This window comes from Ammodytes marinus (genome assembly GCF_949987685.1).
Source record: "Ammodytes marinus genome assembly, chromosome: 5".
Taxonomy (NCBI): domain Eukaryota; kingdom Metazoa; phylum Chordata; class Actinopteri; order Uranoscopiformes; family Ammodytidae; genus Ammodytes; species Ammodytes marinus.
This window is the reverse complement of record NC_137234.1, coordinates 4,664,879-4,692,378: the sequence shown is the minus strand read 5'-3', so window position 1 is coordinate 4,692,378 and position 27,500 is coordinate 4,664,879. Positions and strand designations below refer to the sequence as shown.

The 27,500-nt window shown below is 40.9% G+C and overlaps 1 protein-coding gene across 1 annotated transcript in view; it reads left to right on the top strand.

Moving 5' to 3' along the window:
- Positions 1–27,500, top strand: part of cftr (CF transmembrane conductance regulator) — a gene marked incomplete at its 3' end in the record, with an annotated part of 65,337 nt that overhangs the window by 20,141 nt on the left and 17,696 nt on the right. The window contains exons 8-21 of the mRNA XM_080027263.1: positions 2,704–2,950; positions 4,080–4,172; positions 6,019–6,195; positions 7,429–7,620; positions 14,444–14,538; positions 17,840–17,926; positions 18,684–18,839; positions 19,327–19,598; positions 20,314–20,516; positions 21,875–22,033; positions 23,027–23,155; positions 23,673–23,710; positions 25,081–25,367; positions 26,867–26,946. Of these exons, the coding sequence (XP_079883389.1) occupies positions 2,704–2,950; positions 4,080–4,172; positions 6,019–6,195; positions 7,429–7,620; positions 14,444–14,538; positions 17,840–17,926; positions 18,684–18,839; positions 19,327–19,598; positions 20,314–20,516; positions 21,875–22,033; positions 23,027–23,155; positions 23,673–23,710; positions 25,081–25,367; positions 26,867–26,946 (2,215 nt within the window). The remainder of the gene's footprint in view (positions 1–2,703; positions 2,951–4,079; positions 4,173–6,018; positions 6,196–7,428; positions 7,621–14,443; positions 14,539–17,839; positions 17,927–18,683; positions 18,840–19,326; positions 19,599–20,313; positions 20,517–21,874; positions 22,034–23,026; positions 23,156–23,672; positions 23,711–25,080; positions 25,368–26,866; positions 26,947–27,500) is intronic.

The window sequence follows — 27,500 nt, the reverse complement described above, 5'->3', positions numbered from 1 at the left end:
GCCCACCATAGCTAGCAACAAGCCAGTTTACAGAGCCTAGGCTGGGTATTAACACTGGAATATTTTTTATATAGCGGATCTTGCGAAGATATTCATTGATTTTGACAAAAAGTGATTTTGACAACAAGAATCTCAAGAACCGCTAACTCCACCTTTAACATATTTTTTTTTATCACATCCATATGTGTGTGTGTGTGTGTGTGTGTGTGCGCGTGTGCGTGTGCGTGTGCGTGTGCGTGTGTGTGTGTGTGTGTGTGTGTGTCTGTGTGTGTGTGTGTGCATACAGACACCTACATATTTTTTTTATCACATCCATATCAGTCTACCTATTAGAATGGCATTCCTTCTTGGCAGCACTAAACACACTTTGAATATCTGCTAATTTATCCTATTTTTTGCTATATTATCATCAAGTCTATATAAATGGTAAATGGTAAATGGACTTGACTTATATAGCGCTTTCTAGCCGATTTTCTCAGCCCCAAAGCGCTTTACATATCTTACCACATTCACCCATTCATACACACACTCATACACCGGGAGCAATTTGGGGTTCAGTGTCTTGCTCAGGGACACTTTGACATGTGGCGGGGAGACGGGGGATCGAACCTCCGACCCTGCACTCCAGAGGCGACCTCCCTACCGACTTTGCCACTGCCGTCTGCTCTATGTACATTTTATGTTTATTTTTTTGTGAAGCACTCAATACATGTCATTTTTATAATTTTAAAGCACATTGAGCTGCATTTTTTGAATGAAATCTATCTCTCCACCACTCCAATATTTTATATATACTTTATGTATATTGATAATATTATATAGATATAATGTAATAAATGGAGCAGGAAAAATACACAGCAGCAAGACAGTCTTTCAACATCACACTCAACGGACTGTACAAATGAAATGGAATCAAGCTGGTGCTAGAATTGAGAGCATCACTGTAATTGGCCCGAACAATAAACATAGAAGACAGAGATTTGGTGCCATGGTGCCGATAATATGTTGATAACTCATCAGAGCTAACACGTAGCCACCAACGCTTCACATTAACCTGATAACAGCATCATGAATATATCTGACATGCTCTCAACCAAAACTCCTTTATGGATGTCGGCTGCTCTTTGAAAAACAAAAGACGATAGCAACATATTGCACTCCAACGTTTTTTTTACAAGATAATTATTTTATTCAAGCTTTATTAGACAGTACAGAGTTGAAATGGGGAGACAGAGAGAGAGGGGGTATGACCTGCAGTAAAGGTCCACGGGTCGGATTTGAACCTGCGACCACTGCAACGCAGGCCAGAGCCAATATGGAATGCGCTCTATCCACTATGCCACCGGAGCGCCCCTAGTCCAACGTTTTTTAACTAAACATATTTAAGATACAGCCCTTTTTTTTCATTTTATAAATGTATAAACTACTATGTACATGTTTTAAAAAAGCATTTTCTGCATGAGGACAATGTACCATATATATCAGACAATTACCAGCACAAGAACAAATCCTTCTGCAGTAACCTTCAGAATAGTTCTAAGAATTATGATGGAAAGTTTAGTAGTTGATATTAGTGTTTTAGAAGTTGAGATTTATTGGTGCCATGGTGCCGATAACATGTTGCTAACTTATCAGAGCTAACACGTAGCCACCAACGCTTCACATTAACCCGATAACAGCATCATGAATATATCTGACATGCTCTCAACCAGAACTCCTTTATGGATGTCGGCTGCTCTTTGAAAAACAAAAGACTATAGCAACATATTGAAGTCCAACGTTTTTAACTCAACAGATTTTAGATACGGCCTTTTTTTAATTATATTAATTACCAAACCATGTAAAGCACTTTGAATGGCCTTGAGTCTGAATTGTGCTATAGAAATAAACTTGCCTTGCCTTGAAATGTTGTTCAAATAATAACTTTCTCTGTCTTTGCCCCATTTCTATTCATTCCTCAGGGACGAAATTACGCTGTTGTTAGTGTGTTAGTGTTTGTTATTGTGACAAAAGCAACCTTAAAAAAAGGGGAAAAAAAAGAATGACCGACTGACTCAATAAAAGAAAGTAAATAAGTAGTCACAGACATGGATTAAGCCAAATCCTCGACAAAATTGTACTTTCAATAGACAATCTCCATTAAAAATTACATTTAGTCCAGGACTAGGCCTAGGCTTAATCCATGGTTGCGTTCCGAATCGCATACTCTTTCTTTTTTCTATTCTACATACTACATCCAACGATAAAAAGAATCTAGTTAGGATGCAGTAGGCATACTATTGGGACATACTTTTACTCTCTTATTTCATCATAACATTGCGCCTTGATCTTGCCTCTTGCTTTTTTATCCGTCGCATCCCCGTTTGTTTTCGTATGGAGGCTTCGTCGATGTGACGTCACTTCACGTGCGCACCGGATTGTGGGTCAGAATCGCCCAAATAGGATGCAGTTTTCAACACTATAACAATCTTGGCCGGATGAAGTAGGACATCCGGGTACTTCTAACCATCCTAAATCTGGCCACAAGAATCGGGACATCCTAAATCTTTTTTCTACCATACTATATAGTAGAAAGTATGCGATTCGAAACGCAACCTTTGTCTGCTAAACTGGCCCATAATGTCTCAAAAAAGAAAAAGAAGAAAAAAAGTTATTCAAATAATTAACCTTCTCTCTTTTGCCCCATTTCTTATTTTTCCTCAGGGACGAGATGACGCTGACGAGAAAGATCGGTTCCCTGCGTTACTTCTACAGCGCTTCCTATTTCTTCTCGGCCATCCTGGTCATCGTGTCGGCCATTGTTCCTCTGGCGCTCAGTAAAGGAGTTATCCTGCGCCGTATTTTCACCACCGCGAGCTACTGCATGGTGCTGAGAATGACCCTCACACGGCAGCTACCGGGGTCCATTCAGATGTGGTACGATACGCTGGCACTGGTCAAGAAGATAGAGGTGGGTTTATATTAGTGTATAAATCGTTTGTATGTTGTTAAAGGTATAGTGCGTAACTTCTGTCGCCCCCCATGTCAGAGGGTGACTGATAGGTAAATGTGGTACGATACGCTGGCATTGGTCAAGAAGATAGAGGTGGGTTTAGTGAATGAATTTGAATGTTGTTAAAGCTATAGTGTGTAACTTATGTCGCCCCCCCCCAATACAAGGCAGAGGGTGACATCAGTTTGTAAACGCTGCCAAACTGAGAAATACAGAGAAAGTTTTGTGGAGCTGATAGGTAAATGTGGTACGATACGCTGGCATTGGTCAAGAAGATAGAGGTGGGTTTAGTGTATACATTTGAATGTTGTTAAAGTTATAATGCGTGACTTCTGTCGCCCAAATGAGGAATTCTGAGTTATTACAACAACACTGTCGGTGCATCTACATGAGGTAAAGAGTCGGTGATTGGAGTGGATTGTATACCTTCCACTGTCTTCCACGTCCATGTTTTTTCTTAGCAGTAGAATCAACAACTGAAACATGTCTTGGGCTCTTCTTGGGGATATTTCTGAGCTCCTGCACTAAACGCTGCCATACTGAGAAATACAGAGAGAGTTTTGTGAAGCTTTGAATGTAACAAAATACATTTATATGAAAAAGTTACGCACTATAGCTTTACGGCTGCTAGAAATGATACTGATGTTACGGTGACGACAGGCAGGCAGGACCCAAATGCAACACGTTTCAAATAAAAGGTAATTTATTGTCCAAAAAACACAAAAACTCCAAAAAGGTAAAAAGGCAAGGCACATGGAACACAGGGACGGACTCACCAACAGGTACAATGCTCGGACAGGGAACAAAGAAACACTGGGAGTTATATACACACACACACACACACACACACACACACACACACAAACACACACACAAGACAGGGTAGACAACGAGGGACAGGTGAAACACATTAGGGAAGGGAGCAGTAATCAAACAAGAGGGAAGCTTGACAGGACATGGGGAGGAACAAGACAGACGTACCAAAATAAAACAGGAAACCAGGGTAACACCAAAACAAGACAAGACAAAGACAGACCATGACAACTAACCTACAGTACGTTCATGTTTTGTTTTTGTTTTTCTCCAGGAATTCTTAATGAAGGAGGAATACAGAGTTCTGGATTACAACCTGACGACCACGGACCTCGAGATGGTCAACGTGTCGGCATCCTGGGACGAGGTTTGTTCAGCTCCGTCCGTCACAACTCAGTGTAACACTTGTTGTTTTGTGACCAAGTTTTTATTTTTTATTTTTTATTTGTTTTGATAGATGGATGGATGGATGGATGGATGGATGGATGGATGGATGGATAGATAGATAGATAGATAGATGGATGGATGGATGGATGGATGGATGGATGGATGGATGGATGGATGGATGGATGGATGGATGGATGGATGGATAGATAGATAGATAGATAGATAGATAGATAGATAGATAGATAGATAGATAGATAGATAGATAGATAGATAGATAGATAGATAGATGGATAGACAGATAGATAGATAGATAGATAGATAGATAGATAGATAGATAGATAGATAGATAGATAGATAGATAGATAGATAGATAGATAGATAGATAGACACTTTATTGATCCCTTGGGAGTGCTCCTTCAGAGAAATTAATTTTTTTTGGGGTAACTTTAGACAAAATGTAGTCCTAAAAAAGGCGTGATATAAACATTCTATAACTAGTGCCTCAAATAAATCAATAATAACAGAAAACAGTTTTTTTCATAAACATTTGTTGCCTTTGTTCGGCTCTGTCTGTCAAAACTGGATGTAATAAATCTTATTGATATACAGTATCTTATCTTTTTTTTTTTTTAAGATATTTTTTTTGGCATTTTTATGCTTTTATTGATAGTGTAGAGACAGAGTTGAAATGGGGCAGAGAGGGGAGTGACATGCAGAGAACGACCGCGGGCTGGAATCGAACCCGGGTCCGCTGCTGGCCGAGGCCCATGGGGGGGACGCCCTACCAACTGAGCTAACTATCAATAAAGCATAAAAATGCAAAAAAAAAAATATATATATACATGAGAAAAAAATGGAGGAGTGTCCAATCTTATCTATAAGCAGAGGCTGTAAACTTACTCTGAACAGGTGTGATTCATTGCCCACTTAACACCGTGAGAAACCCAACATCCCAACTGTTGTTTTTTTTTCAATCACTTTTGCATAATTAATTATCCCGTATATAGTGTCGTCACCAAACTTTGCTTTTTTTTCTGCCGGGAACACTCCAGAACACACTGGAACATTCTGGAACACTCTTTTGAGATTCAAATCTAATTCCCAGATTTGTTCCTCTTCCGGGAATGTGTTGAATGGGAGGGGGGTGGTGTGGCGTCGCCTTTTCTTTACTGCTGACAGCAATGTACATCAGCTCATTTGAATAAGAGGCCTAAATCCTAAACAAACCGTGGATAGTCCCGGAGCATTAGGGGGACAGTGACCCATTAATTAGCCCCGGGACGTCAATAATTAAGCAGGGCAAGTCAAGCTTAGAGTCCCCCCTCTATTTACCAAACATGGATGTGTGTGTCAGCTATTTATCTCAACAGAGGGGGTGATGGAGATAGATGAGGTGAAATAAAGCCGCTGTGTTGTGTTGTGTTGTGGGACTGTTTGGTAGCTGTGTTCTGTGCTTGGGAGTTTGAGTTTGGAAGGGTGGCACACAGTTTGAAAGCAAAAGCATGACGCACTGAGTCAGTCACTGTGTCACTCACACAAAAACACACATACGCACGCTCACACAAACATGAACACTGGCTCACTCGCTCGCTCACTCACTCACTCACTCACTCACTCACTCACTCACTCACTCACTCACTCACTCACTCACTCACTCTAAAAACACTGATACATTTAAATATCTTTAAATCATGTTTGGTGTTTGCACAGTCAGTTGCTACAAAACAGTTAAGACTCTTATTTTGAAATTCCTGTGCTGTCTAATAAAGCATAATCAAATAAAAATAATAATAATAATCTTTGTTTATTTTGAAACTCCTCTTCAGGGCATTGGTGAGCTGTTTGAGAAGATCAGGCAGGAGAACAAAGCTAACGGCCACCTGAACGGAGACGCGGGTTTGTTCTTCACCAACCTGTACGTCACGCCCGTCCTCAAAAACATCAGCCTCTACCTGGAGAAGGGGAAGATGCTGGCAGTGGCTGGGTCCACTGGCTCTGGGAAGGTAAGGGGCTAAGAGGTTATGTTAAACAAATGAAAATGAATACTGTCCCTGCGTTCCGAATCTCATACTCTTTCTTTTTTCTATTACGGGACGAGGCAAAGAGGTTTTAAAGACTTTATTTAAGGAGTTTTTTCTTCTACAACATAAACTGTGGGGAGAAGAGGTTATACTTTATTTTTTATTGGAAAATATGATAACAAACAATACCACCATTGCCAACACGCAAACATGTGATCCATTTTTTCCCACATTTCCCCCCCCCAAAAAAAAGAAAACATGTTTCTCAGTGTTTAACATTGTATTTTTTTTTTTTTTTTTTTTAATAGAAATTAAGTAGTTAAAGGGGCATTGTGTAATATGACATCAAGAAAGTTCTAGAATGTTACGCTCCCTGGGTAACCCCACCCCTTTTGAATAATAACAGAAGCTACAGTGGCTTTTAAGGACAAGAACAATTCTAAATTTTAAACAATGCACCTGATGACATTCCAAAAACATGGATTCCTCCATAAGACTTGCCTGCTCAATGTACAAAATGTAATATTAATATTTGTAATTCTCCGCTCAGGAGGATAATTCAGATTATTGGCAGAGGTGATTTTACACCAATGAGGACATATTTATGAATGAGGATATTGATTTTAGCTAATACATTACTTAAAATGTTACACAGTGTCCCTTTAAAATAAATTAAAGAGACAGACAAAGAGGGTATCTTAAACAAATGACAATGTAGGTGATTCTTAATCATCAAATGCAATTAAATTCACAATTTTTTTTCCTTCCAGCCACTTCTTCAACTTATTAATTGTCTCTCTCAGAAAAAAATCAGAGGAGGATGTTTTTTTTAAATTATTATGCACTTCCAGAATAAAGTCGACAAGAATGCTTTGAAGTTGGAAAGATGTTGACAGATTTTAACTAATAATATTTATTTTTATTAAAATTGCATTTTCTCTTGGGTGCTCTCGTCTCACAGCCCGCATAGAGAGCAATGTTATTCGTGGAGCCTAGAGGACGTCTGGTTTCAGTATAAAATGAGGTTGTAGCCCCATTGTCTGACCAATGATGATAGCAAAGTTTTACTTATTTGTTGATACCTGAAGTTCCAATCTGTCAACCCTGTTCTTTTTCTAGTGTTTTGAATCCCATTGTTTTGCCTTCACTGTGTATAAAAGTTCTATATAAATAAAGTTTAATTGAACTGATTGATTCCCCTTTGGTTCCTGTCAGAGTTCCCTGCTGATGATGATCCTGGGAGAGCTGGTTCCATCGGAGGGAAAGATCAGACACAGCGGGCGCATCTCCTTCTCCCCTCAGACGTCCTGGATAATGCCCGGGACCATCCGGGACAACATCCTGTTTGGTCTGACCTACGACGAGTATCGCTACACCTCTGTCATCAAGGCCTGTCAGCTGGAAGAGGTACAGTACACAACTTTATTTGTTTTATTAATTATTTTCTTCTTTACATATTATTAAAATATTTTATTTTATTTTATTTTATTTTATTTTATTTTATTTTATTTTATTTTATTTTATTTTATTTTATTTTATTTTATTTTATTTTATTTTATTTTATTTTATTTTATTTTATTTTATTTTATTTTATTTTATTTTATTTATATACAGTCAGGAGATACACTTAACATATACAACCTTTGATGACAAGCATATCTCTACACCTCTGTCATCAAGGCCTGTCAACTGGAAGAGGTACTTTCACTCTACCATTTTGTTCATTGACAGTTTGAAAGTGTATTGATGGGTAGCCAGGCCATGCGATGACCCATCTCGTTTTTCAAGGAGGTCCAACATGAAACAAACGACACAACTGACAAAATCACATACAACTTACAACTTACATAGAAGCTCTAATTCATTATTTCTTTATTACTCAGCATCTTCTGTTCTTTAAATTTAGTAAATGTGTAGGTGTTTTCAAACTAAACAGATTAGGGACTTTAAGCAGCGGTGTTTTAGGGACGGCTACGGCGCCAGGGAAAGATTCCAACGGGCTCCACTATCACCTAGCAACACTTAGACCGGCTACTTGCTGCAGTTGGTGTAGCGCTCACAACGTCAAAAACCCATTCTGCCGTTGTCAACAGACGGACTACGGCTCTGACTCGCTCTGACTACAGCGATAGGAGGTGATGACATAAGTTCTCGAATGCTCAAAATTCTACTCGACCGCCGTAGCCGTCCTCTCAACCGTCGTTGCTTAAAGTCCCTATTGTTTGCACAGGAAAACTTTACATATAATCACTGGTTATAGAGCAAGGGATTTTTAGAAGATTATATATTCAAGGTGGTAAATAGTTGGTGCCGGAAGTGACATCACATCAACGGAGCCTCCATATGAAAACGACCGTGGATGCGACGGATATAAAAGCAAGAGGCAAGATCAAGGCGCAATGTTATGATGAAATAAGAGAGTAAAAGTATGTCCCAATAGTATGCCTACTACTGCATCCTAACTAGATTATTTTTATGGTCAGGTGTAGTATGTAGAACAGAAAAAAGAAAGAGTATGAGATTTGGAACGCAGGGCTAGTGGTTAACAGCATTCATTTCTTGTCAGAATCCTGCCCAAGTCTAGTCTCTAGAATTGGACGTATACTCTGCTGAGCTCGTCTGTTGAGAGCTTTCGCAGAGCGCCAATAAGGTTCAGGTTACCTCGGTGGAGCATTGACACCCATTATATTATGTCCCACACACACACACACACACACACACACACACACACACACACACACACACACATACTTGCACATGCACACACACACACACACACACACACACACTTGCACATGATACAAACACGCACACGCACACACACACACACACACACACACACACACACACTTGCACATGATACAAACACGCACACGCACACACACACACACACACACACACACACACACACACACACACACAGTTATTACACTGATTCAAACACACACACACACACACACTCGAGCTCTCATAAGCCTCAGTGTTGAGTGAGGGCGACTCAGCAGAATAATGTCTCCTCTGTTGCTATGGAAATCTCTTGTGACCGCACTAGGATGGAACATGAGCTCGTTGGATTCTAAGTGACAGATTCTAGAACACAGACAGACAGACGAGCTGCTCAGACAAAACGTATCAACACAGATCCGTGCGCTGCTAAGACCCTGACGGCTAAAAATATGTTATACTCTCGAATACTTGTTTGTTTCAGAAATATGTTTAACATTGTTGAGGTAGTTCGTTATTGTGGTAATGTTATATGATTAGTACACACTTAGGATATATAGTATATATATATATAAAGTATACAGTGTGTAAGACACGCAAGAAATTATTCAGAAAGTAAACTTTAAGATTTTGATTATAAAATCGCTGTTATAATATAATGAATGAGATTTTTCTTCCCTCAGTCTTTCCTCAGTCTTCCCTTGGCCCCGCTGTCCTGTTAATCCTAACCCTACATTTTACTATATGTGATGTCACGCATGGGAAAATGTAGGGTTACACAGTGAGACCTTAAAACACTCTTTCTGCCTTTTCTCCGGCTAGGATGAACCGATTTCTAAAATGTCTTTACATTTATACTACATAGGATCTCAGAGTTCAATACACCTTCATATGTCCACCGGTGAAGTAGTACTCTTGAAAACATATAGTAAAATCCTATATTTTTTTGGGGGGGGAGGGTGCAAATTAAAAATGCTCATAATTAATCCATTGGAATAATTTTTTGGAACCTGCATTAAGTAAACAAACTTCATGCTGATACATTTGTGACATTTTTTAATCCTGTTGTTATTTGAAATACATTGTATGTCAGTCGCAAAGTGATATGGAACTCCGCAAACTGATTGGACGTCATAGCAGTTATGTATACGCCCACAACAGTTAGGAACCAATCAGATCGCTGGATTTAAGCCACCTGTTTTATAAGAGTTATTGACACTGTCCTCAGGCCGAGGGGTGCACGCATATCTAACTGCCACACCCAAACAAACGCATCCGTGGTTGTGACAAAAAACAAAAGGTGTTGTCACAGCAAACAGAAGCCAGCATCATGTATGTGCGGAGACGCGTCAAACTCAAACTGGCATTAGGCGTCAATAGGAATGAAACAACAAGAGGCAGCATGGACACGCGTCACTCTGTCAGCTCTGTTGTATACTGAATGGAGATTGTGACAGCTTCTAACAGTGTTTTGAAGTAGTTATAGGGTAACTAACAATGTAAAGTAATGTACCGTTAAAGGTGCAGTGTGTAATATGACATCATCAAGAAAGTTCTACAAAGTTCTAGAATGCAACACTCCCTGGGTAACCCCAACCCTTTCGAATAATAACAGAAGCTACAGTGGCCTTCAAGGACAAGAACAATTCTAAATTTTAAACAATGCACCTGATGACATTCCAACTATGACACTTTCAAGATGGCGGCACTAGGCCTTGGTCCAAAATATGCAGAAATATGGACATATATGAGACCCTTTCTAAGGGAAAAATAATAATAAAAAAAAAAAATTCAGCTATTATGCACTAAATTAAATGTACTTATGGATATTATAATTATTTTCTACAAAATCTGCTAGGAAATAAAACCCCAAATTCTACACACTGCAGGTTTAAGTCTGGCATTTTAGTCTGTTGGTACATTTATATTTTTCCTCTATAATTTGCGCCATTTTCTAAAGTATACACAGCTCGAGGAACAGTCTCATTTTTCCTCTGATGATCGTAAATGTCCTGTAACAGCAAACGAGACCATCAGTGCAAAAATGCTGTTTGTGTATACTGTAGTTATTATTATTATTATTGCCTTTGCTGCTTGTATCCGATTTCCCAGGAACTCAGACCAAACAATTTACGTCAGGCAGACCTTGACTTCCTGTGTTTCCGGAACAATTCTAAATGAAAAGTTTTACTTTGCTTCGCCATCGTCATATTACCTTTTATTTATGTTACGTAGTCACATACAGTATAAATACATTTCCTCATCACAGTGCATCCTGCAAACATACAAATGCAAGCACCTCCGGCAAGCACTGGGGCACTAGTGTGTTAAAAACACTACAGCTGGTGCTCCGTTGGCGTAGTGGATAGAGCGCGTACCATATTGGCTCCGGCCTTCATTGCAGTGGTCGCTGGTTCGAGTCCGACCCGTGGACCTTTACTGCAGGTCATCCCCCCCCCCCCCTCTCTCTCTGTCTCCCCATTTCAACTCTGTGCTATCCAATAAAGCTTGAAAATGCCAAAAAATTATCTTAGAAAAAAAAAGAAAAAAAACACTACAGCTTGGGCACAAACTAAAAGGTTCCTTGCAGCCAGTTGAAAGGCACAATCTATATTGGCCTTTTTCTGATATAAAGCGTTTAAAGGTTCAGGAAGTGATAAGGTTCTTTTAGCTAACTTCCTGTCACTGACTTCAGTTAGCAGTCCCCTTGCTCGTCCCCACGTCACCACATTAATGCACTGCAGTCTTCAAGCAGCGAGTTATCTAGCATCATCTCAGATCCATAAGTGTGATAAAAACATGATAAAAACCATCAAAACAGACATTGGGAAGGATTTTTACCTGCTATGTCATTGTAGGCGGATACACATTCACCCCTCAGTCACTCTCTGCACATGCACGGGCAGAGAGAGAGAAAGAAAGAGAGAGAGAGAGAGAGAGAGAGAGAGAGAGAGACAGAGACAGAGACAGACAGACAGACAGAGAGAGACAGAGAGAGAGAGAGAGAGAGAGAGAGAGAGAGAGACAGAGACAGAGACAGACAGACAGACAGACAGACAGACAGAGACAGAGACAACTACAACATATTTTTTCCAGACAGACACAAGCCCTTTAGTGTGAAGTTAGTGACTGTAATTCCTGCCTATTGTTGCCCCTCAGACCCCAGACAGCATTTACAGTGGGTGGTCTGGTTTAGGGAAGTACTGTTTTGTTCACACTGAGACACACAACATGTGTTTTTACTACGCTAACCTGTTTTACAAGCTGTTAAACAACATGTAAACTTGATTCCCTCAATGTGCTGCTGTAAGGACAGCGGAAGCTACTGGTAAAAAGGTAGGACTGTTCTAAACAATGATAAACATGTGCCATCACTTCATCCTTACTGCTGCGGTCGGCGTTTAGTTTCATTATCGAATATCACCAAATGCAAATATATATATATATATATACAGCCCCGGAAAAAATTAAGAGACCAGTCTGGATTTTTCTTCACTCTTTATCTCTACATTACTTATTGAAAATGCTCTTAATGACAATGTTTTTATTGTGAATTTGGTAGAAATGTTGTCAGTAGTTTATATAATAAAACCAAAATGTTCATTCTACTCAAACATATGCCTAGAAATAGTATAAAAAGAGACACTGAACATTTGGAGTGGTCTCTTCATTTTTTCCAGAGCTGTATAATACTGTATAAGTCTCTAGGTGTGAGATAGACCGCATCATGTCATGTGTCTATCCCATTCATGCCCTGTGTGTTATGTGTGTTTCTAACTTTACATATATGTGAACACATGAACATGGATACCTTTGTTTGCCTTTATTAAGTCATGTAAAGGACAGTGTATTTATTTTGTTGTGTTTTTAGACACAGTGCAGAGATTCCTTACCATGAAAAGAAATTCAACTTGTTTTACTTGTGTCATAGATGCATTTTCAACATAATGTGAATGGATACATCTTTTGTGCATATTTGTTGAAATAGAAATGCAATAGGGATCACTGACATTTTTAAGTGCTTGAAATTGCCGCTTCCCATTCAGAAATAATTCTCTATTTTACTGTCAGAAGTCTGTAATGTTTGAAGTTGCTACTGATGTGGTTTCCAGTCAGACATTGTTGCATTTCCTTTTCCCAGAACACAATCCCCAAAAAATCATTTATGCATTAATAAAGAATTACAGAAACATCTTGTTGAACAAAACGTAAAATCGTTACTTTGCATCCATTTTCTTCCTCCTACAAAACGATTCAGGAAGCAGAGAAGAGTCTGTTAAAGCTGGGGTGGGTAACTTTTTCACTGTAATATTTGGCAACAATGTCATATAAGCCATTCAGCTATATGTAGGTGAAGTGGTCTGAGAATATCTACTCATCACTTTGCTCTCCCCTGCCTCTGTGTGCCGAACCCCAAAAATTGCCACCGCTCATGTACACTTTGACCAATCAGAGCGAGGCTCCGATTCTCTGTTCTTAATGGGACTGTCCATTCACTTTGGCACGACTTTGTTGGTGTAGAGCGTGTCAGGGAGGGACCATAGGGGAGGGACCAAAGAGAACACAAGTGGAGAGGTTGAGGTATTTGGATTCGAATCTCTATCCCAACTGCTATATTATCCCAAATCATATACCCCAGCTTTAAGTTAATTTATACAATAGACCCTCATATAGGGACAGTTTTAACAGAAGAATACAAATGTCAAGCTTCAACCATTCAACTGGTAAATCTCATGACAAGCTTTCACTGGCCGGAGACACACACACACAACGCTTTTGTTTTGCTGTTTCAATGTTGCATCCTTTCATATTTCAACCTTAATATCAGCTACATTGCATCTTCTGCTGTAGACTTTCACTGTGTTTTAATATTCTGATCCAAAACCATCAGCCTTTATCCGATTGGTCTGGTATTAATGTCGTGTTTTCATTCCAAAGTTATCAGAATTATTAGATAAAGTTTGGGTTAAGAGAGTAGGTCTTCAAAAGGATTGACATAGTTTTAATAAAGTTTTGCACACTGGCAGTGCACCCTATATAGGCATTTGACTGACATACTTTAGTAGAATAGGTTTTGATGAATGCAAAAATTGGTCAGATGAAATACCTCGGCCGCCGTGTAGAAAGTTATTGAAGACATAAGAACTTAAAGGAGACGTAAGTGTGTTTTATTTTGCCTTTTTGAACTTCTTTGTATTTCCCTTTTAAAGTAGCAACGAGGAACTTTTAAATATTTCTGAAACAGTCTAATTTTTACTCTGATGATCACAAATTACATGTAACATCAAACCAGACCATCAGTGCAAAGAATGCCGTTTTTTATATAGTTTTTCTTAATGCATTTGTCATCATGGGTATACGCTCACCCAGGAACAACAGTTGGCATAGTAAAAACACTACCGCTCTTGTCCAAAGGGGGCGCTAGAATGAACACAAACAGGTCTTAAATCTTTGGTATCTCACAGTTCCCCATATTAACCTGCTGTCCCCTCCTTTGCGGCTGCAGGACTTTGCGTTGCTGCCGGACAAAGACAAGACGCTGCTGATCGAGGGAGGGGTCACTCTGAGCGGAGGGCAGAGGGCTCGACTCGGCATGGCCAGGTAACTAGCGTCCTACTCATACTAACACCCTACTTATAATAAAAGCCCTACTCACACTAAAAGCCCTACTTATACTAGAAGTCCTACTAACGTCCTACTTATACTAAAATCCCTACTAACGTCCTACTTATACTAAAAGCCCTACTAACGTCCTACTCATACTAAAAGCCCTACTAACGTCCTACTCATACTAAAAGCCCTACTAACGTCTTACTTATACTAAAAGCCCTACTAACGTCCTACTCATACTAACGTCCTACTCATACTAATGTCCTACTCATACTAACGTCCTACTCATACTAACGTCCTACTTATACTAAAAGCCCTACTAACGTTTTACTCATACTAAAAGCCCTACTAACGTTTTACTTATACTAAAAGCCCTACTAACGTCCTACTCATACTAAAAGCCCTCCTAACGTCCTACTTATACTAAAAGCCCTACTAACCTCTACTTATACTAAAAGCCCTACTAATGTTTTACTCATACTAAAAGCCCTACTAACGTCCTACTCATACTAAAAGCCCTACTAACGTGCTACTCCTACTAACGTCCTACTCATACTAAAAACTCTACTGACTCGGGATGGCCAGGCACTAATTGTTTTAACAGACCCTCTGTCAGCAAGCCTGCGTTCAAAATCACATACTTTTCCCTTTTACTACACTACATACTAAATCATACTGGTTTCCATACTTCAAAATGCAATTGGATGTATTAGGGCATCCTGGTATTTTTGGCATACTTAATTTGATATGCGTGTATTTGGGACAACCTTAATCTTTTTCTGGCATACTAAATAGTATGGAAGTATGGGGATTGGAATGCAGGGTAAGCCTCATTCACTAAGCTTTTATCTGTCAGCACCGTCCACCACTACTGATTAGTTAGAATTACAGCCTTCACTTTGTCCAGGCCTTAAAGGTCACATATTATGCTAAATGCACTTTTTAAATGTGTTCTAACATATCCATGGGTCCACGGTGTGCCTAGAGACTGCCAAAATATATAAAAAAATAACAATCTCTCCTTTTCTTACTCTCCCTCTTTCTGAATAAATTATCTGAAAGTTTTTTTCAGCAAACAATTAAAGAAAAACGTATTAGGGACCACTAAGACCATATAATATGGTGTATAATAGTACTGAAAAGTGTATAATATGGGAGCTTTAAGTGAGTATATACACAGTAGCTCCGGTGAAAATTAAGAGACCACTCCAAATATTTAGTGTCTCTTGTTTTTACTCTTAAGAGGCACGTGTTTGAGTAGAATGAATATTTAAATTTTATAATATAATCTACTGACGACATTTTTACCAAATTCGCAATAAAATGTTTGTATTTTAGAGCATTTTCAATAAGTAATGTAGAGATGAAGATTTAAGAAAAATCCAGACTGGTCTCTTAATTTTTTTCCAGAGCTGTATATACTTTTTATATATTTTTACAAATTTTCTGTATTAAAATCCAACTCATGTTCACGTCTGCAAATAGTATCAACGTTAACGGTCTGCGTGCACACTGTCGTTCACAGTGAATAAATTCAATTTCAGGACCATAAACTGATCATAAACGTTATCATTATCCTCCCTAACACTTCCAAGGGACACGCTTCATTCTATGTAATCTAATAAAAAGATCTGGAGATAAAAAATGAAATATTATGGGGCTGCTCCGGTGGTGTAGTGGATAGAGCGCGTACCATATTGGCTCCTGCTTTTGTTGCAGTGGTCGCAGGTTCAAATCCGACCCGTGGACCTTTACTGCAGGTCATCCCCCCCTCTCTCTCTGTCTCCCCATTTCAACTCTGTACTATCTAATAAAGCTTGAAAATGCCAAAAAAATGAAATATTATAGTTGACATATTTATTTCAAGTGACAGAATTAGTTCCCAACAGTTTTGATAATCAAATTTCCACAGTACATAATCACACGCTGCCATTGCTGACAGCCATCACTTATCACTCTCTTATACAGCCGCGGAAAAAAATAAGAGACCAGTCTGGATTTTTCTTCAATCTTCATCTCTACATTACTTATTGAAAATGCTCTTAATGACAATATTCTTATTGTGAATTTGGTAGAAATGTTGTCAGTAGTTTATAGTATAAAACCAAAATTTTCATTCTACTCAAACATATGCCTAGAAATAGTAAAAAAAAAAAGAAAGAGACACTGAACATTTGGAGTGGTCTCTTGATTTTTTTTCCACGGCTGTATTTGTCTTCCTGGCACTATAACTGTCATGTTTTTACGGTCTAACAAAATGCTTTCTACACCCTCACTGTAGCTTTATTACTCTATTATATCTGTACAGGGATTACAACACTCTCTATTCCCATGCATTATTTATTGGTTTGGTGACATCATTGTTTTGTGGCCACAGCCATCAGAGTGAATATCCACTGGGATTGATTTAGGATTTTACAGGAACCCAACTTCCTCATTTACAGTTCAGTGTGACACACAGGTTTTTTTTTTCTCTCTCTCTATCTCTCTCTCTCTCTCTCTCTCTCTCTCTCTCTCTCTCTCTCTCTCTCTATCTCTCTCTCTCTCGTTCTCTCTCTTTCCCTCTCTCTCTCTTTCTCTGTGTCTGTGCTTTTTTGTCAAAATCAGTGAATATCTCCTCATGATCCGCTACCTGTCCACACTGTGATGTGTGCGCAGAAAAACAATCAGGTGTTAATAAACATCCTATAGGCTCTGTAAACCCGTATGTAAACAAAGGGCACATGCCGAGCCACCATAGCTAGAAATAAAGCCATTGATATAGGCTTATAATTTGTCTTCGATAAGTATTTGTCTTCCACACCTTAACTACTAAAACCTAGTACTGACTGTCAAGCGTTTATTTTAGGAGATATTTGATCTGATTTTGGCAAAAAGTTATTTTAACAACAAGCGTTCTCCAGAATCGCTGACTCCCACTTGAACCTTTTGCCTTTCCCGTCTCCCTCTGACTCACTTCTGAATGTGTGTGTGTGTGTGTGTGTGTGTGTGTGTGTGTGTGTGTGTGTGTGTGTGTGTGTGTGTGTGTGTGTGTGTGTGCATGTATGCTTGCTTACTGGGAGTTTTTTCTCAGCCGAGCTAAGGGTGTAAGGGCAGAGGGTGTCATACTGTATGGAATGTAAAGCCCACTGAGGCAAATGTCTATTTGTGATATTGGGCTATACAAATAAAACTGATTTGATTTGACTTGCGTGCTAATGTGTGTGTGTGTGTGTGTGTGTATGTGTGTGTGTGTGTGTGTGTGTGTGTGTGTGTGTGTGTGTGTGTGTGTGTGTATTCCCCCCTCTCTCAGGGCCGTGTATAAGGATGCGGACCTGTACCTGCTTGATGCACCTTTCACCCACCTGGACATCGTGACGGAGAAAGAGATCTTTGAGAAGTGTGTATCCCAACAGACAGACAGTCTTTCATGTGAGGGGAGGGAGGGGTGTGTGTGTGTGTGTGTGTGTGTGTGTGTGTGTGTGTGTGTGTGTGTGTGTGTGTGTGGGTGGGAGGGGCGAGCTAAAAACTACTTAAGTTCAAGGTCAAGGTTAGCTCTTGTTGTCTAACACAGACACACACACACAGACACACAGACACACACACACACACACACACACACACACACACACACACACACACACACACACACACACAAAGTAAGAAACACACAAAGTAAGAAACACAAAGTAAGACACACACACAAGGTAAGACACACATAGACAAAATAAGACACACACACACACACACACACACACACGGGGGCTTGACTGCGGTGAGTTACGGGCCGTTCTACACAGTGTAACCTTCTCAGGAAATGGGAGGAAATCTAAAGGGAGTTTAGCTTTGATGAGATGTTGATTTGGAAACATTTTCAAACGGGGAAACAAGGCGAATAGTTGCTGAGTGAGGATAGTTATGGTAATAGGGACGAACAGTAGCTTCTTGATATATTTATTTTTTTTAAGATAATTTTTTGGCATTTTCGAGCTTTATTAGATAGTACAGAGTTGAAATGGGGAGACAGAGAGAGAGAGAGAGAGAGAGAGAGAGAGAGAGAGAGGGGGGGGATGACCTTGGGTCGGATTTGAACCTGCGACCACTGCAACGTAAACATTTCAAAAACTTATATATATATTTTATTTTTCCCTCCACAGATGCGTGTGTAAACTGATGGCCTCTAAGACGCGCATCGTTGTCACCAGCAAACTTGAGCATCTGAAACGGGCCGATAAAATCCTGCTGCTTCACAACGGAGACTGTTACTTCTACGGGACCTTCTCCGAGCTCCAAGCCCAACGGCCCGACTTCAGGTGACTTGATGCCCCCCCCTCCCCCCCACCTCCCCCCCATTTATGCATTTAAATCAAGGCTCAAAACCCATCTATAGTATACAACCTGGCTTTCCCTCCCCATTAGCTATTCGACCTCTGCACTACTGTCTATGTTTGTGTGTGGATGTCCGGGTTTTATGCCTTTTGTTGTTGTTATTCTGCCTTCATGTTTTACCTACTGAATGCAGTTATAAATATGCTTTTATGGGGCACTCCAGTGGCGTAGTGGATAGAGTGCGTACCATATTGGCTCCGGCCTTTGTTGCAGTGGTCGTGGGTTCGAATCCGACCCGTGGACCTTTACTGCAGGTCATCCCCCCTCTCTCTCTCTCTCTCTCTCTCTCTCTCTGTCTCCCCATTTCAACTCTGTACTATTTAATAAAGCTTGAAAATGCCAAAAAATTATAAATAATAATAAATGAATGTGCTTTTATAAATAAATTTTACTTTACTTACTTTACTTCAGCTCCCTTCTGCTGGGCATGGAGGCTTACGACAACATCAACGCAGAACGACGGAGCTCCATACTCACCGAGACCCTGCGTAGAGTGTCTATAGACGAGACCGCCGGCTTCCGAGGGCCCGAAACTATCCGCCAGTCCTTCCGCCAGCCCCCTCCCCCTATTATAGTCAACGGTTCGACCCAAGGGCATCCGGGGAACGAAGGATATCCGGAAAAACGCAAGCAATCGCTAATTCTGAGTCCACTGGCGGCCGCTCGCAAGTTTTCTTTCATAGGTGAGTCAGTGTGAGTGTGTGAGTGTGGGGGGATGGGGGGGGGGGGGGTTGTGTGTGTGTGTGTGTGTGTGTGTGTGTGTGTGTGTGTGTGTGTGTGTGAGTGTGTGTGTGAGTGTGTGTGTGTGTGTGTGTGTGTGTGTGTGTGTGTGTGTGTGTGTGTGTGTGTGTGTGTGTGTGTGTGTGTGTGTGTGTGTGTGTGTGTGTGTGTGTGTGTGTGTGTGTGTGTCTGAGTGTGAGTGTGTGAGTGAGTGAGTGAGTGAGTGAGTGAGTGGGTGAGTGAGTGAGTGAGTGAGTGAGTGTGTGTGTGTGTGTGAGTGAGTGCGTGAGTGTGTGTACGTATATGAGTGTGTACGTATATGAGTGTGTACGTGTGAGTTTGTGTGTATGAGTGTGTATGTCTGTTTTTCTTTTTCAGTTGTTGTTTTTGATCTCTGTAAAGCACATTGAGCTTCTCTTCAGTATGAAAAGCGCGATACAACAAATTATTATTATTTTTTTTTTTTTAAGATATTTTTTGGGCATTTTTATGCTTTATTGACAGTGCAGAGAGACAGAGGTGAAATGGGGCAGAGAGGGGAGAGACATGCAGAGAACGACCGCGGGCTGGAATCGAACCCGGGTCTGCTGCTGGGCCCGGCCCGGGGGGGAGGACGCGCTACCAACTGAGCTAAGGGCGCCCCCAAAAAATGTAATTGATTTCATTTGTATTTTCTAGGGAATTCGCAGCAGACAAACGGGAACAACAACACTCAGTCGGAGGATGGGGCGCGGGACGTCTCGGAGAGGAAGTTCTCGGTAGTTCCAGAGGACGAGCAGGTCGAAGAGGTGTTACCGCGCGGCAACATGTCCTACCACGGGCTGCAGCATCTCAACGGGCAGCGCAGGCAGTCTGTCCTGGCCTTTATCACCAACTCACAGGTACGAGGGTGTGTGTGTGTGTGTGTGTGTGTGTGTGTGTGTGTGTGTGTGTGGGGGGGGGGGGGGGGGGGGGGGGGGGGGGGTGTGTGTGTGTGTGTGTGTGTGTGTGTATAAATGATTATATTGCTAATATATATACGGGGCGACTGTGGCTCAGGTGGTTAAACGGGTTGGCCAACGATCCTAGGGTTGGCGGTTCCATCCCCGCCCGTCCACCTGTGTCATGGTTGTTGTGTCCTTGGGCAAGACACTTCACCCACCTTGCCTCGTGTGAATGTGTATGACTGCTGTGTGTTTGAGGTGGTGGTCGGAGGGGCCGTAGGCGCTGAATGGCAGCCACGCTTCCGTCAGTCTGCCCCTGGGCAGCTGTGGCTACTATGGTAGTTTACCACCACCAGTATGACTGTGTGTGAATGAATGGAACCTGGTACCATGTAAAGCGCTTTGGGTGCCTTGAAAAGCGCTATATAAAACCAATCCATTATTATTATTAATTGGGAAAATAGTGATTCTGGACAATGTTTGTTGTCAAAATCGCTTTTTGTAAAAATCAGTGAATACTTCGTGACGACCTACCTGTCTGTACTCTGAGTGTGCGCTGTTTTTTTTGCTGGTGTTAATACACAGCCTAGGCTCTGTAAACAGGCATGGTAGCTAAATTCCTCACACGGAAATGTAATATTGTCTCTTAAAGCATGTTTTTGCTTACTGTCATATCCTTTTTTATATATATATTTCTTTATTATCCTGATAATTTCATTAAAGGTGAAGTAAGCGGTTTATTTATGTTAATATAAGTGTTAAATCGCTCTTTATTCATGCAGTGATCACTTGCATAATGTGCGCGTTTCATAAAGCCGATCTCTCAGTCAGCTGCTTTGCATGTAATCGGCAAATAAACTTATTGGAGTATCCCGAAATTTTTATCCAATCAGAAGAGAGAGCGCTACAAACCGACACCCGTCTCACTCGTATATAGTATATACACTCCATGGTCTCACTGCCGGTGCACGCATGTTATTATGTCCAGGTTAATCGTAACATGGGGGCGATTGTGGCTCAGTTGGTAGGGCGGGTCGGCCGATGATCAAAGGGTTGGAGGTTCGATCCCCGCCCTGCCTCCTGTGTCATAGTTGTTGTGTCCTTGGGCAAGACACTTCACCCACCTTGCCTCGTGTGAAGGTCGATAGTTAGCCTGCTATCGGTGTATGAATGTGTGTGTGAATGGTAACGTGTAAATGGGAACAGGACTCCCTTGAAAAAGAGTCTCCTGTCTCAATGGGATTTACTTGTATAAATAAAGGTTAAAAAAAATAAAAAAAATAGGCAATGTGATGTCGTTACTAACCGACTTTCAGGGGCAGGAGCGCAGGGAGCAGATGCAGTCTTCCTTCAGGAGAAAGCTTTCCCTCGCTCCGCAGTGCGACCTGGGCTCAGAGCTCGACATCTACGCACGCCGCCTGTCCAAAGACAGCGTGTACGACATCACAGAGGAGGTGGATGAAGAGGACATGGAGGTAGGACTTTGTTTTCCTACTTTTAATGTTTCCTTTACAGAGTATTACATGCATACATTCACGACATTGCCAGTTATTTCTTTATTCTCACTTTTAAAGACATACAAGTTTTTTTTTTTTTGGGCGACTGTGGCTCAGTTGGTAGAGCGGGTCGTCCGATAATCAAAGGGTTGGAGGTTCGATCCCCGCCCTGCCACCTGTGTCATAGTTGTTGTGTCCTTGGGCAAGACACTTCACCCACCTTGCCTCGTGTGAATGTCGATAGTTAGCCTGCTATCGGTGTATGAATGTGTGTGTGAATGGTAACGTGGGAAAGGAAAACAGGTCTCCCTTGTAAAAGAGTCTTCGGTCTCAATGGGATTTACCTGTATAAATAAAGGTTAAAAAAAAAAAAAAAATAAGAGTTCTCCAGTAGATACATTTGTTTATTTAAAGGTGCTACGAGGAACTTTTAAATATTTCTTAACGCCTTTTGTCATGGGTACGCCCAGGAACTACAGCTGGCGCAGTAAAAACACTACTGCTTTTGTCAAAATGAGGAGCTAGAATAAGCATAAACTGAAAAAAAAGACAGTTTTTTCAAGCACTGGTCAATTTTGAGATTACGTGTCTTCTTTCATACTTGTATAAATAATCATAATAAGATTTTAAGGTTTTTATATTTAAACAGAAGCAACCGATATAAAAGTTTTAAAAGGCTTAAAAGCTGGAATCAGAAAGTGATAATACTTATATTTAAAATAGCCTATCTTTTAAATCTTGATGGTGAATATACATGTGGTGTGTTTCACTCCGTAGCAATGCTTTGCAGACACACACACACACACACACACACACACACACACATACATCAGAATTGTCCATGCACACACACACACACACACAGGATATGGAGGTAGGTCCCTGCACTGCCTCTAGTGAATACACAGACAAATAACACACACACACACACACACACATTTGATTCTACATGTGGTGTGTTTCTCTCCATAGCAATGCTTTGCAGATGAGCGCGAGAACATCTTTGAGACGACCTCCTGGAGCACGTACCTCCGCTACATCACCACCAACAAGAGCCTCGTCTACGTGCTCATATTCATCGTTATAGTCTTCATGCTCGAGGTAACGTCCCCCACCTGTGTGTGTGTGCGTGTGTGTGTGTGGAGGGTAGAGATTAGGCATTTAGTTTTGATGTATAGGGTAAGGGGCTAGGGAATGCATTAGCAATGAATGTCTTCACATGTAGAGCCGTACAAACGTGTATCTGTCTCTGTGTGTGTGTGTAAGTAAGCTAAGTAAGTAAGCTTTATTTATATAGCGCCCTTCACAGACCAGGGTCACAAGGCGCTTCACAATGCGCTTCCAAAGCGCTTTACATATTCACATTTTATACACACACTCAAACACCGATGGCAGTAGCTGCCATACAAGGCGCTTTCTGAACCATCGGGAGCAATTTGGGGTTCAGTGTCTTGCCCAGGGATACTTCGACATGTGGGTAGGCGGGGAGTCGAACGTCCGACCCTGCACTCCAGAGGCGAACTCCCTACCCACTTCGCCACTGTGTGTGTGTGTGTGTGTGTGTGTCAATCTAAGCAACATAATATAACTGTGTGTGTTTCTCCCTTTGCTCCATCAGATCGGTGGCTCAGTCGTTGGCATTTTCCTCATTACTGAGTAAGTGTCATGTTTCATTTTCCTGGAGACACTGTCACTGTTTGAAAAGCCCTACTAACGTCCTACTCATACTAAAAGCCCTACTAACGTCCTACTCATACTAAAAGCCCTACTAACGTCCTACTCATACTAAAAGCCCTACTAACGTCCTCCCTCCTACATACTCAACATGTATATACTACATACTGTCTACTTAACCATCGATTGTGTATGCGAGGTTCGTCGGACCGCTTAAACAAAGTATACAGAAGCTATAAAGAAAAAAAAACTTCTGTGTCGTTTGAAAAGACGCAATGCATTGTGGGGGCGGTTGAGTAGGAAAAGTAACCTATCGATCCATACACAAAATCTTCCCGGAAGTAAGTACTCATCCGGGCATTTCTCGCCTACACAACCACAAAATACTCAAATTGACGTCAAAATTAGTATCAGTAGGACGTTAGTAGGGCTTTTAGTATGAGTAGGTCGTTAGTGGGGCTTTGAGTATGAGTAGGACATTAGTAGGGCTTTTAGTATGAGTAGGACTTTAGTAGAGCTTTTAGTATGAGTAGGACGTTAGTAGGGCTTTTAGTATGAGTAGGACGCTAGGGCTTTTAGTATGAGTAGGACGTTAGTAGGGCTTTTAGTATGAGTAGGACGTTAGTAGGGCTTATAGTATGAGTAGGACGTTAGTAGGGCTTTTAGTACGAGTAGGACGTTAGTATGGCTTTTAGTATGAGTAGGACTTTAGTAGAGCTTTTAGTATGAGTAGGACTTTAGTAGAGCTTTTAGTATGAGTAGGACGTTAGTTGGGCTTTTAGTATGAGTAGGACGCTAGGGCTTTTAGTATGAGTAGGACGTTAGTAGGGCTTTTAGTATGAGTAGGACGTTAGTAGGGCTTATAGTATGAGTAGGACGTTAGTAGGGCTTTTAGTACGAGTAGGACGTTAGTATGGCTTTTAGTATGAGTAGGACTTTAGTAGAGCTTTTAGTATGAGTAGGACGTTAGTAGGGCTTTTAGTATGAGTAGGACGCTAGGGCTTTTAGTATGAGTAGGACGCTAGTGTCCATTAATAAGTGTTTTAGGAAACGTTATGTAGATGTCAATAGCTGAATAGTGCATTTTATTTGTCTCTAAAAATATCATTCCATTTTATTTATTTTTTTTGTATTTTTTTTTTGCATTTTTATGCTTTAATGACAGTGTAGAGACAGAGTTGAAATGGGGCAGAGAGGGGAGTGACATGCAGAGAACGACCGCGGGCTGGAATCGAACCCGGGTCCGCTGCTGGCCGAGGCCCATGGGGGGGGGGGGACGCCCTACCAACTGAGCTAAGGGCGCCCTTCATTCCATTTTTAATTCTCAATTTTCTTCTGTCTTTTTCCACCAGTAAGATCTGGACGGACAGCGCTAACCCGAACTCGCCCAACTTCATAGACGACCAGCATCCCAACACCTCCAGCCCCCCCGTCCACCTGGCCGTTATCGTCACGCCAACCAGCGCTTATTACATCATATACATCTACGTGGCGACATCGGAGAGCGTTCTGGCCCTGGGATTCTTCAGGGGTCTGCCGTTAGTGCACACGCTACTGACCGTGTCAAAACGGCTTCACGAACAGATGCTAAGCGCCGTGCTACGAGCGCCAATGGCTATTCTCAACACTATGAAGACAGGTGAGGTTTTTTGCAGGTTTATATATTTAATTTAATTTAATTTAATTTTATTTTATTTTATTTTATTTTATTTTTTTATTTTTTTTTTACTTTTTTTATTTTTTTTTTGGCTCTCGACCATAGTACATGGTATGGAGCACCACATTCAAATACTTACTTTAAAGGTGGAGTCATTTTCATTTTTATTTAACTTTTATTTATCCTCCAGAGACCAATTGAGGGGTGACCCTCATTTTCAATGGTGTCGAGTTCAAACAAATTCCAAGGAAAAACAACAATGCATACACAATATTCAATGCAAATACATCAAATACACAACAACAGGTGAAGAGAAGAAAAAACAAAAAAACAATTGAAACATTTACATAATAGTGGTGAAGAGTGGCAGCAATTAAAATGAAATTAAATGGGTGAAAGTACAATATAGCCTAATTAAAACAGTTACAGGTAGAGTTTGGCAGATTTAAGATAGTTTGTTTAAATTGATTAAAGGATATGAAGGTATCAGGTATCTGGAGTCAGACATTTTGGAGAACGCTTGTTGTCGAAAATTACTTTTTTTTCAAATCAGTGAATATCTCCTCATGATCCGCTACCTGTCTGTACTGTGTGTTTAAAAAAAGGTGATGTTAATGCATATCCAAGGCTCTGTAAACTGATATGTTAACAACAAAGGGTATATACACCAAAAAGGGGCCTACTGTAGCTAGCAACATGCCCATTATTATACATTACCATGGCTATTCTCAACACTATGAAAAACAGGTGAGGTTTTGTGGTTTATATTCTTTACAGTAAAGGTGGAGTCAGTGATTTTAGGAGAACGCTTGTTGTTCTTGTTGAATATCTTTTCACGATCCACTACCTGTCTTTAGATGTAAATACACAGCTGAGGCTCTGTAAACGGGCATGGAAACAAAGGGTACTGTATGTAAATAAAAGGGGCCCACTGTAGCTAGCAACATACCCGTTAACAGAGCCTAGACTGTGTATTATATAAATATAAATAAAAATTAGGAGATATTCACCGATTTTGACAATAAGTGATTTTGACAACAAGCGTTCTCCAGAATCACTGACTCCACCTTTAAACAAAAGACTAGCTGAAAATGCAAAGGTCATGAATGTTGTGAGACAGTATCTTTGTAATCAAATGTTTAGTTGTTTTTCTGTCTACCTGTAAACCCACCTGTTCAGCCATATTAAACACCAAACTGTGACTGGGACTGTGGCGAAGTGGATATGGTGGTGGACCCTCAACTGCAGGGTCGGTGGTTCGATCCCCTGTCTCCCCGCCACATGTCCAAGTGTCCCTGGGCAAAGAGACACTGAACCCTAAATGTCTCCCGATAGTTAGCTTGCACCCTGCGTGGTAGCTGCTGCTGCTATCGGTGTATGAATGTGTGCTGCAGTTGTAAGTCGCTTTGGATAAAAGCATCTGCTAAATGACCTGTAATGTAATGTAAAAACTAATGACGTTTTTTCTTAATTTCTTGCAGGTCGGATCATGAACAGATTCACGAAGGACATGGCCACCATAGACGACATGCTTCCTCTGGTGCTGTTTGATCTCATACAGGTAAGGAAACCACTCTGTCATTTTTTATTATTATTTTTTTTTTAACCTTTATTTATACAGGTAAATCCCATTGAGACCGGAGACTCTTTTGCAAGGGAGACCTGTTCCCATTCCCACGTTACCATTCACACAAATGCACACGGGCTATGTACGGAAAGAAACATAGAAAACACAAATGTAATGAAAATAGTCATGGGACGATACATCAAAATTAAGGAGTGTGTGTGTGTGTGTGTGTGTGTGTGTGTGTGTGTGTGTGTGTGTGTGTGTGTGTGTGTGTGTGTGTGTGTGTGTTTGTGTGTGTGTGTGTGTGTGTGTGTGTGTGTGTGTGTGTGTGTGTGTGTGTGTGTGTGTGTGTGTGTGTGTGTGTGTGTGTGTGTGTGAGTGTGTGAGTGAGTGAGTGAGTGAGTGAGCGAGCGAGCGAGCGAGCGAGCGAGCGTGCGTGCGTGCGTGCGTGCGTGCGTGCGTGCGTGCGTGCGTGCGTGAGTGAGTGAGTGAGTGAGTGAGTGAGTGAGTGAGTGAGTGAGTGAGTGAGTGAGTGAGTGAGTGAGTGA